The sequence below is a fragment of the Triplophysa dalaica genome, chromosome 18, assembly GCF_015846415.1.
Source record: "Triplophysa dalaica isolate WHDGS20190420 chromosome 18, ASM1584641v1, whole genome shotgun sequence".
Classification (NCBI taxonomy): Eukaryota; Metazoa; Chordata; class Actinopteri; order Cypriniformes; family Nemacheilidae; genus Triplophysa; species Triplophysa dalaica.
The window spans coordinates 11072110-11084338 of NC_079559.1; the positions used below are offsets into that span (position 1 = coordinate 11072110).

At 43.1% G+C, this 12229-nt stretch overlaps 1 protein-coding gene across 3 annotated transcripts in view; it reads left to right on the forward strand.

Moving 5' to 3' along the window:
* Positions 1 to 12229, forward strand: part of ptch1 (patched 1) — a 53170-nt gene that overhangs the window by 14129 nt on the left and 26812 nt on the right. For all 3 annotated transcript variants that reach the window (XR_008909509.1, XM_056772560.1, XM_056772561.1), the window contains exons 6-12: positions 1936 to 2134; positions 2318 to 2439; positions 3372 to 3519; positions 5439 to 5570; positions 6314 to 6469; positions 6889 to 6987; positions 9098 to 9223. Coding sequence is in view for 2 of the 3 variants with exons in the window: in XM_056772560.1 (XP_056628538.1) it covers positions 1936 to 2134; positions 2318 to 2439; positions 3372 to 3519; positions 5439 to 5570; positions 6314 to 6469; positions 6889 to 6987; positions 9098 to 9223 (982 nt within the window). In the remaining variant the exon portion in view is untranslated. The remainder of the gene's footprint in view (positions 1 to 1935; positions 2135 to 2317; positions 2440 to 3371; positions 3520 to 5438; positions 5571 to 6313; positions 6470 to 6888; positions 6988 to 9097; positions 9224 to 12229) is intronic.

Below are 12229 nucleotides of genomic sequence, written 5' to 3' on the forward strand. Positions count from 1 at the left end.
TGGTAAATAAGGACTTTACTGTGTTCTGGTTGGAGGACTTGGAATAATGACTCAAGCCTGGTTAGGCACATACAATGTGGTCTAAACCGCTGCAGGCCTGCCAGAAGAGGAAGAGAGTGAAGCGTACAGAGGAAAAGCTTACAGAAAGAATGAAAACATGAGGGAAGATGAGGAAAAATATGGCCGACAAAATGGTGGCAGAAAACTAAGTCCAGCATTAGATGTAGATGAATGATGGATCGTGGAAGAAGAAATAAGTGAGGTAGAATTCAGAGCGAGAAAGGGCATCTGAGGATAGAGGCGAATGAAAGGGCGGGGCAGGAAAGCGAGTGAGGAAGCGGGCGGAGAATAGGGTGCTGAAAGAACCGACTTAGACAAGATGGCACGGAAATCACAGGAGGTTTGTGAAAATGTGCGCCGGGCTGTCATCTGTGGGGAGATGCCGGGTCCAGAGCGGGATCGCCCTGCGCTCTGGTATAATTAGAGGGGATAAAGATCAGATGAGCGGATTGATTCCATTTTCTCAAAGCTGTTATTATGGAGGTAGGCTGAAATCCAATCTCAGATGCATTTGTGTTGTGGAGCGCCCGTCTATCCATAAGCCTGCTGAATGAATTCCATCAGACTTCAGACACGCCCACGAGTGAGAAAGTCCATCTACAGACTTACAAAGTTGTCCTTGACAGTTTACCAGACTCTCAGATCTCTGGAAGTCCATTGTTGTCAATAAGATTATTTTGACCAGTATTGAGATCATGATTATTTAACACAGTTTGTCTTTAGAAACAACAATTATTTAATAAATTAACAAATAAAAAAAATTGATAATAAATAAAGCATAGGTGCTAGGGCTGTGCGAAAATCGCAATATTTTTTTTCCGATAGAGTAACAATACATTTTTTAAATCATGTCATATACACACGGCCAAAAGTAAATGGAAGCGAGCATGCATGTAGAAAAATATTAGAACGCTTCGATGTGTTGGAGCGTTTGGTTTTCAAAAGGAGTCATAAAATAATAAAAAATAAATGCTGTTTGTAAGCTTCACAAGTCATGACCCACCAAGTCACTTGGCTACTGCAGTGCATTATGCAAAAAGTTTATTCCAAAAAGTAACATTTATTGCGCTTTCACGGATGTGACACCGGCGCATGTACAGCGTGGATGGGGTTTTATTCTGTCCATGTTAATTTTCTTAACCGTAATCCACCACAACAGCCAAGTGATTGTGTGACCCACTTTATTCCCCTGTGCTACCCACTTGAGTGGCGCAATCCAAAGTTACGTAACCCAAACCTCTGATCTTAAGGTCCATGCATCGCACATCATGGACACTCTGCAGAGGTAAGGGATGTTTTTTGACACTTATCCCTACAGAAAACCCCAGGTGGTGTACAGCATGTTGTATTTCTAGCTCTACTTTTTACATTTTCTATTTAAAGTATAGTAATATATTGCAAATGTGTATAGTATCGAAATACACAGCAATATATTGTATCGTGACCCATCTATAATGATATGTATCGTATCGGGAGGCACTTGCCAATACACAGTCCTTATACAGTAGGTGCATGCATATCAGTAATAGTTATAATAAATAATTAATCAAAAATCTATATTGCTACTGTCCTTCTGAAACCTTGTATCTCCATATTGCATGATTCGTTTTTTGCCATAAATCATTATTGTTAGTCACCCTTCATGTTTTGGACTGGGTTTTGCAAATATTTAATCAACAAAAAGTATTAAGAAGTGTTTTTATTTATTAAAAAAAGCACATTTTGACATCCGAGGTTTCAGCGATGACATGCAAAATTAACCATTTTAATTGTCCTTGAACCCGGGACAATATGAATGTGAGTAATGAGTGATGGGATGAAGTGTATAATATAAGATCTACATGATGTAAATGTTTTGGACTTTTTCTACATTAGTGGCAAACCTTCCGTGCAGTGGACCAACTTTGATCCAATGGAATTTATTGCTGATCTGAAGAAGATGAAGATTTCTGTGGACACATGGGAGGAGATGCTGATCAAAGCAGAGGTGGGTCATGGCTACATGGAGCGCCCCTGCCTGAACCCTTCAGACCCCGACTGCCCATCCTCAGCTCCCAACAAGAACACAACACGGGTGAGTCCTGGAACAATGATCAGATAACACGCCTACTTGTTCAAATGTATACATGTAAACATTTGCTATTGAGCTCATTTGAGAATGCTTGTTTTCAATGTTAGATGTCTGTTTACCCAGCTTATGGTTGGTTAAACCAATGTTGTCTAAGGCTCTAATTTACATTATGATATTCTTCTCAAGCCTTTTGACGTTGCTCGTGTTCTGACCGGCGGGTGCCATGGGCTCTCCAAAAAGTACATGCACTGGCAGGAGGAACTTATCATAGGCGGGACCAAAAAGAATGACAGCGGCAAACTTCTGAGGTAAGAGACCACTGGGAGCTTTAAATGCTGATGACATCTCTGGAAATGGATTTACCTTAAAGCAACCGAATACTAAAAAGTCTGTCCTCATATACTCGTCCTCATGTTGCTCCGAACCTGTGTGGCTTTCTTTCTTTTCTGTGTAACACAAAAGGCTTGTTAGTGACTGACAGCCTCAGTCACCATTCACTTTCATTGGATCTTGTTTCGTTGAAAGTAAACGGTGACTGGGACTGTCAGTAACTACCATTTTACCTAATATCTTTTGAAAGTCATGCTGGTTTAAAGCAACATACTGTGGAAAACTATGGAGAAGTGAAAAAGTCATTTTTGAATGGTACATACATACATAAAACAGACAGACTCTATCTCTCTGTCTCTTAGTCACTCACATATACAGTAAGAGGTTTGTTTTTTACTTCTCTCTGGCTGAGTGTAATCATTATTAAACTGCTTATTAGTATGCATTCCCACAGACTACACCTCTTACCCCAAAAACGGACCGTTTTTCCCAGAAGCCCTTTAGGCATGAGTACTGACAGAATTTGACATCTTCATTATGAAGGAACTTTGTCAAGTCCCAAGAATGATAAAGTAGAGCGGTGGTTGAAAAGATCCTTAAGTAGCTTAGGAAATGTCCACCAAGATTTCTAGGAATTATTTTCTAGAAACCACATTCCTCTCAGTTCAGAGAGTGTGTTTAACAATAGCAGCCTGAGATTCCACTTGAGGGAGTCTGAACTGTACAGTTGGGAAAGTCTGTGAACATGTGATTGTCTACTGTATTTCATTGTCTTCATATTTGTATTTGCCAATACATAATCAAAGTATACATTTTTGCTATTAAATATGTTAAAATATCACTTCTTGTCTAAGCATTTGGTACCTTTTTAATTTAATCTGTCTTGTTCTGTTTTTTCTCTAACCCATAGCGCACAGGCCCTTCAGACCATGTTCCAACTCATGACCCCAAAGCAGATGTACGAGCACTTGAAGGGCTACGAAGAGGTCTCTCACATCAACTGGAACGAGGACAAAGCAGCTGCCATACTGGAGGCCTGGCAGAGGAAATACTCTGAGGTAAATGTGCTTACTTCATCATCTCATTGGCTGAAAGGAGCCCAGTCAGAGGATGTAAAAATGCCCTCAGGATGTCCAGACAGCAGACTACTGACAGATAACTCAGCTCGTGTCCTTATTAGATTTTTACAATATTAAAGGACACATTGAACATTTTGGGCCACTATAAATTTGGCGTGGGAATCTTGGTCCACTTCTGGATCTGTGAATCATTTTCTAATCATTTTGCTGTCTTAACACATTTACTTGTGTTTGAACAAAAATTAGAGTTTCTATACCTTTGGTTGTGTATAGTTACTATCTCTGTATGGTATGATTGGCTTCTTAAAAAGGTTAAACATTGACAAGTTCTTTCATTTTATAAAGAGGGCCTTTGTTTAGGATAAACAAGAAAAAAGAAAAATAAAGAGTTCTCGACATAAAAGTAGAAACCTTTTTTAGGGCAAGAATTTCTTGGTTTTGACAAACACAGAGAAAATATTTGGAAGAATGCTTGTAATCAAACATTTCTTGGCCACCATTGACCACCAAAGTAGGAAAATTACAATGCTAGTCAAGAGTGTTTGCTTTCTTACATTCTTCATAATAAGCAATTTTTCCAACTATGATAGTCAACGCTGGCCCAGGACTTTTTGGTTACAAGCATTCATACACTGCATGATAGCCGGATTTATATGTCAATTTATATGGTATATGTGTGAAAGTTAAATCGCTTGAAAGTTTAAATCATCACGATCTTAAAACAACATGCATAAAAATGAACACTGACTGTACCTTGGCTTAAGCGCCTGGGTTTTTACACATCATAATAAATTCACAAACCAAGAGGTGTTGTACATACAACAATGCTTTTAATCTGGTTCTACCTTACATAAAATTAGAAATGGTTAGTGACCGTTTTGGGGGCCTTTGTCAGTTCTTCTTGTTCAGCATTTCCTTGAACGTGCACACACACACACACACACACACTCATGCTGTGTAAATGCATTCCATCTCGAGTCATAAGTACTGAATACATTCCAAGAGAGTTGTGTCTCCTGAGGTTAGGACCCAGCTGTTTAAGTGCAGTCCTTCAAAGGGATCCACTTCCCTTTTCCTTCTCCATACTTGAAATGCTCAGGTTAAGTGTGAACTTGGAAAGATGGGGCACATCTGTAAGGGCTGGAAAGGTCGCTATGGGAGATTATATAGTTGTGTGTTCTAAACCCTTCTTATGGATTTAAGTTGTATTCATAAAAGCCATACGCTGTGAGAGGCTGTGCGTTGTAGTCAAAACTTGTCCTCTAAGCGATGGTGTCTTCAATAGTCTTCCATTTGTACTCAATTTAATGTACATGGATAAATCGTTATAAAATAATATTAATAACAGATTTCGAAAATCAGAATGAAAGCACACCCAAAGGGTCTGTTTTTGCTAGAGTGGGTGTCCATTGCAGAATAACCCCTTTTTTCTGTGGTGGCCCCAGCAGTTGTGAGTCTGCGTGTGTGTGGTATCCATGTGTGTGTGTGTGTTTGACAGCACCGTCTGGAACACATTAACCCGCTCAGCGCTCAATCTCTTTCACAGCTGCTGTCCCATTGGTGGCTTGTGTGTGACATCATCTGGTCTCTGTTTTGTCAGCCCTGACCTCTGCTTGGCATAGGGTTTCCTTTTGGTGCCTGTGCGTGCGTGCGCTGGGCTGAACATGTGTGCGTTTGTGTATTTGAGTGTGTGTGGTTTTAGGGGGTGGGGCTGCGACGTTCATTTCTGGGATAATTGCTCTGCAGGAACATTTGTGGAGTCAAAGACTGCAGTTTTCGGTGTTGCTTAATTCGTTTAATTCACCGGAGGGGCAGAAAAACGAAATGACACATAGAGAAATGATGAATATGAAACAACAACGTCTGTAAAATAATCGTTTTTTTCTTCTCCCCCTAAGGCGGTCCAGCAGAGTGTGTCTGTCAATTCTTCGCAGAAGGTTCTCACGTTCACCACCACCACCTTGGAAGACATCCTCAAGTCCTTCTCTGATGTCAGTGTGATTCGTATCGCCAGTGGCTACCTCCTCATGGTAAACCCAATCCCACATCTCCAGCGTGACAAGCTTTTGTCTTTTATCTAGACTTCCTTTCGCTTTTGTTCAGGTTGAAGCACGTCCAGCCTTTTCACCCTGCTTTTCTCATGTTAACCTGATAAGGACTCACCGGAGTATTTATTTACAACTGGAATATAACGTTTTGATGTCCACGACTCAATCGAATGCAGCTGAACAAGAATAAAATCTTAAATATTTACAAAATTATTTAAATGACTTATAATTGTATCATCATGGCATTTATAGAGCTGCATTCACAGCTGAAAAAAAACATAGAACCCCTATAGAAACATCACTGAAATTCTGATGGTTTCCATTAAATACACTTATAAACCATTAGCTTTTTCCATTAAAACCATTGCAAAAATCCTTTTTGTAGTGTGTTTGGGCATTATTCCAATAGGATTAATCAGCCAGATAACACCCTACCAGTAGAGTTCATCACAAACTAATAAACACCAAACCACAGTTTCCATTGTAACCATTAAATCCATTTCTGTCGAGTTCAATCAGACTTGGTGTGAACGCTCAATCCTGTAGCTCAATTGTTAAAGCATCACATTAGCCTTGCAAAGGTTTTGGGAACACTCTTACTGATAACAAATGTATACTTTGGTTATAATGCATAAATGAACACACCTTTGTCATTACGAGTCTCTCATGCGCCAGGTAACATGAAAATGTCAGATTAACGTTACACTTGTGTTATCTGTGTGCAGCTCGCCTATGCATGTCTGACCATGCTGCGATGGGACTGTGCAAAGTCCCAGGGGGCCGTGGGGCTGGCCGGAGTATTACTGGTTACTCTGTCTGTCGCTGCTGGACTGGGGCTTTGCTCTCTCTTGGGTATCTCTTTTAATGCCGCTACCACCCAGGTATGACACGCATATACTAACACACATTTTGGCAATGCTGGACTTGTAATGAGTTAATCATGCTATTAATGCTATTAATATCTACATAATTTTTTTATATATTAAAGTTTTTTATTGTAATAAAGCATTAATGTATATGTGAACATTTGATAATATACTAAATTGTAATGTGTAGCGTAGTAAATTTATTCGAACACAGTTTTTGTGTGAAATAAATTTGGCCATGAATGAATAAAACATTTCAATGTGTAATATTAAATTTGGTTTGTATTCCGAAAGAAATGCTTCCTTGAATAGCTTCAGTGTAGTTACTTACATACTTTACAAAGAAATAGTTCAACTGAAGCTTCTCAAAGCTTCTACAAATATGTTTGCATTCAAGTACAGTATGTGTGTTTGTTTTTTGTGTTTGCGTGAAGGTGTTGCCATTCCTGGCCCTCGGCGTAGGGGTGGACGATGTCTTCTTATTGGCTCACGCTTTCAGCGAGACCGGCCAGAACAAGAGAATTCCATTCGAGGTGCGTTATCTCCCAGACACGTCCAGAAAACAGGGCACACGTGTAAACAACGACCGAGCCGCTGCCATCTCAGAAACACAGAAGTGACTGCACATTCAGAGATAGTGTCGAGACAAGACAGTCCGTGAGGGAGCTAGCGTGTTATGAGGGGGAAGGAGGTATATCGGAGCGTACCCTCATGTTATCACTTACCTAAAGGAATGTGTGTGTACCTGCCCGTCCTGTGATGTTACTTCAAAAACACTAGCACTAGCTTTGATCTGAGGCGGTGCTGGTGAGGGCCACCGAATAATGTGTTTCTCCAACATGATGAAAACAAAATTATTTGTTTGGTGATGCAGCGTTTTTATTACAATATTTTTTCTGAGGAACCTGAAATACCTTTAACACGTCATTTCATTCACAAAGATCCTTGTCGGGTTTCATCATTTGAAACACTAGAAATGTTGTTCAGACATGTAGTTGTGGTTGTTAAACTGAGCGGTCAAAGTGATAAATTATGTGGTTACTCTATTTGTCACCTGTTTAAGTTCGTCCTCATTGATTTACTAAAACAACATTGATTTTACTTAAGGGATGTGGAAGTATCTGATGGTGTCACCAGTTTTTGTCATAAGGAAACAAAACTTTTATCGAGTCCCTGTAGAGCTCCTTAAAATAGCTTAAGGAATCTTAAAGATTAATACAAATGAGATTAGATTAGGCACATTTTTTATATTATCGTGTTTATATTCGTTTGTATTGCTGTATTTGTCAGGGATATCTGTGTTTAGAATTCGTGTGTGAGGTGATTTAGAGCACGTTCATGCAGCCGAGGTGAGTTCAGGCTTGTATTTGCTTGTGTTTATGTGAGATTGCACAGCGTGCGGTGACACTTTTGTGTAGAAAGTAAACAGTTCCCCTGTGGGAGGAGAGAGAGAGCGAGTAGAGCTGAACCGTCCCGTCTTGGAGCTCTACGTGTGTGGTCCTGCACGTCCTCTCTCTCTCCTCATCTCTACCTCCGTGTACAGAGGTGGGGTTTGGAACTGTTTCTCATCCGTCTCTCACCCTGAATGGCATCGAAGAGAGAGAGCTTATCCTAACAAGACAGCGAGCCAATCGTGTTTCTGGGCCCCGGGCTGCTTTGTTTAAAAGGATATGTCCTGCCTTTGATGGAAAATATTTCTGTGCGAGCGAGGGATAAGGGGAGGGCAACAAACCGCTTTTTGCGCTTTCCCTCTCTGAAAATTCACATAATAGCGGGACTAGAAAGGAAAGTTTGAAGTGCAGCTCATTAAGTTGTCACGGCAGGTTGTGTGATTATTAGTGCTTTCTGATGGAAACATCAGAGCGAAGTTACACCTTCATCAGAAGCTATAATGAGTCTGTCAGGGATGAATTAAAAGCGCATTACCGTCGAGTAAATTTCTGTTTTTCTGACTACAGACAAAGTCTGGAAGGTAATTCATTAGTACACTTTAAACGTGGCGCCCTTGAATGTTTTTGTAAATTTGTGTGGTGGATTTATAAGTTCCTGTCAGAGAATGCTGCAAAAATGGCTTGTATAGAAATCGTCACCGTATTGATCTAAAACAAGGTTTGATTTTAAGAATGTTATGTAGTTACCTAGTAGTTTATATAATTTACATTATATACTTTTATATTTAAATTATGCAATTTATATTACTACAGTATATGTATTTAGTGATGTATTCAACTAATGGCAACTTGTTTATTCTGAGGAAATGGATTTTAGGGAAAATATAACAAACAAACAAAATTGTTTGCTGTGGATTGAGAATTCACTTTTGTTTACTATTGTAAAAGTTAGGCAACAATGTTTATTTTGTCAGATTAGCTACTATATTTGACACAAAAAACTATTTAGTCCACTTAAAGACATAATGACAGTAGTTTTGTTATTTTAAAGTTAGATATTTTGATATTGCAATTCTACTTATATTTTATTCATACAAGGAAAATACAAAGCACTCTTTTCTAAAGGAGAATAAATGTGTATAAAAAAAATATTTTGGTGGGTTTTAAGAGTTTATGCCGGCCTAGAACTATAATTTTTTAGTAAATTTAGTGTTACCCTTCTTTTATTGTATGTACTCTCTCTCTCTTTCAGGACCGCACCGGTGAGTGTCTGAAGAGGACTGGAGCAAGTGTAGCTTTGACCTCCATCAGTAACGTTACCGCTTTTTTTATGGCCGCCCTCATTCCAATCCCCGCACTGCGAGCCTTCTCCTTACAGGTATGCGTGTTTATATCTTCTTCAACAGGAATGTACTTCATCTGGCATGTGTGTAGCAATTTCATGTTTGTTTATATCCTCAACGTATGCTTGGATAAAATCTCCAGTACCTGCCCCAGTGTATGCGAGTCCATGCGTGTGTTCCTGCCTTTCATTGGCTCCAGATTTCTCCAGGAGACTTTTATTGATTTCATTCATCAAACAGAGCGTGTGACGGGTTGAGGGCCAGCGTGCCCCTTAACCCCCTCACTGCGCGTGATTAGTGGTACGGCCCCCTAAGTGTGCAGATTGTGGGCACGTAACTCAATCTGGGAGTGGGGGTGGGTCGCACGGGTTGTTGTTCCACACATCTGCGGTTTATTTATGACCGCCGTGCTGTGGAAGTGACATTGCAAAGAGGCTAGGCGGGGAGATCTGCCCACAACCTGTACTTGACTTTACCTGAGAGTCATCTTAAATAAATAGTTCATGTTGGTTTCATCTACACAGCGAATGTGTACATTCCCGCCACGTTGATCAATTTGATTCAACACTAGATGGAAGCCTCACATGAAACGCACATGCACGGGCTTCTTAACCCTTGAACTTTAGGTGAAGTAACCTTACCGCCATCCCCCAGCCTACACAGCTGCAAAGAGACACATGCCGAGATTTACACACTGATGCCTTGTTCTGTTCAACAAACATGCTCGCACAAATCTCACGTTAAACCCTACGGACAGCCTCCCTTCTGCGCCAATCTTTGATCTTTAAAACAGATACCCAACATTTCTTTATATATCTGGGAGGTGATGGCTCGAGGTATTTGTGTCAGTTTGCGTCTGTGTGATGATTGTATATTGTCATGAAAATTATGTGCGGGATTAAGCTGGCCGACCACACGCAAGATGTGGCTCACGCCCAAACATGCGAACTCGCACGCTCGTACAATGCTGTAGATCTAGTATTAAGATGTGTGGATTGATGTCTCGCACACGTCTGTCAGACACACACAAATACACACACACAGTTTTTCACTCAAAGCACTCCAACTGGCACCTATTCAGCAATGCCTGAAAACACTCATCTGCAAAACCTCAGAGAACACACACTCACAAAAACACATAATGTGAAGGTGAAGACACTGCTTTTTAAATTTATTGCTGTCTCAACTTTCAACAGCTTTGGTTCCCTTTCTGTCGGTCTCTCGACGTTGTGTCGAGAACGACAGATGGGGTTCGCCCTTGAGAACCAATCAACTCTGACTACTATAGAAAAGGCCAATGAAATTTGGCGAATGCAATTTGCATGCCGGGCTCCGCCCCCGGAAATCCGGTATAAAAGGAGGCCGGCGTGCAGCATTCACTTACCTTTTGTTCTTCAGAGCCATCGCTCATGAGTACAACTCAGGATTCAATCCTCTACAACTACACGCTGGTGCTACGACGTGTTACAGCGGATCGTCCCTTCCTGCAGCGACCTTCCCCTGGGCGTCTCGGCGGTTCCGGAGGTGTTAGAGATTTTTTCTAAAAGTCCTTTTCAGGACTAACTGAGCAATCTCCAGCGCGGCATGTCCCGCTGTTCTCTTGGGTGCGGCACCCTCATCGAGGAGGGGGATGGACACGATCGCTGCATTAGGTGTCTGGGCGTCCAGCACACTGAAGCAGCGTTCGTTGACACATCTGCCTGCACTGCGGGCAGATTGTCATTCAGAAGTTGCGGTCACGGGTGGCTGTCTTCCTACGGGAACCAGCCACCATTTCGTCTGCTACCCGGGCTGTGACATCTGTGGCTACGGCCCCGATGACCACCCACGTTAGCAGCGTTAGTGATACGGGGAACTCTGCGAACGTAAACCCGCCAGCCAAGTGCTCACGGGCCGATCGCACCCCGATTCGCTCTTCTGAACGTTCCCCAACCGGCGGTGGCATACCGTCCGGATCCTCACGCACACACTCGGAAACGATGTGTGACGTAGATGAGATGTCGCTCGCAGCATCGGAGGGAGACTGGCATCCGACTCTGCCGAATCCAAACTCCACCCCCAGCGGTCGAGTTCAGGAGGAAGCAGAAGTGATGTCATCCGTGCTAACCCGGGGATACGTGGTTCCCGAGGTCGGTGCGCGGTGCAAACCGCGCCCACCCCGGGTGCCATGTTTTTCCCGGAGGTGCATGAGGAGCTGTGTAAAACTTGGAACGCTCCACTCACGGACCGTTCCAGTGAAACCAGCTCCGGCTCCCTTACTTCCCTCGATGGTGAGGCAGCCAAGGACTGCGTCGAGATCCCCCGGGTGGAACGTCCGCCTGCGGTGCACCTGTGCCGCGGACGGCTACCACCTGGGGGGGGATCGACCACTCCTACCGTCCAAAGCACGTAAGACTTCGGCATCACTGGTGTCGAAAGCTTGCGATGTTGCGGGCCAGGCTGCCTCCTCTCTCTATGCCTTGGCCATCCTGCAGGTCCGCCAGGCCAGGGCGTTGAGAGGGCTCCACGAGGGTAAGGCCGACCCGGGTATAATGCAGGATCTCCGTGCCACCGCTGACAGCGCTCTACGGGCGACTAAGGCGGCGGCACGGGCCCTGGGTCGGACGATGTCCACGGTAGTGGTCCAGGAGAGACACCCCCGGCTATACCTTGTGCAGAAGAGTGACAGCAAGGAAGTCCGCTTTCTTGATGCACTCATCTCGCAGGGTGGGTTGTTGGTAACACCGTCGAGGACTGCGCTCAGCAGTTTTTTGACGGCGAAGCAGACCGTGGCAATTAACCACATTTTTTTCACGCCGCGACTCGGCCGCCTACAGGCCTCCGAGATCTCACGTGACGTCTGCTTCCCTGCAACCCAGGACCCTTTCGACATCGACTCCGGTTCCTGTGCCCCCACAGGCGGCACCCCGGAAGCAGAGGTCGAGGGGGAAACCTCCACCCCGTCAGCAACCTCCTCGCGAGAAGGGACACTGACGGGAAGACCCCAGGGAGAACAACATCGGGCCCGAACCTTCACAGCCACGGCTCTGATCGGTCGGTAC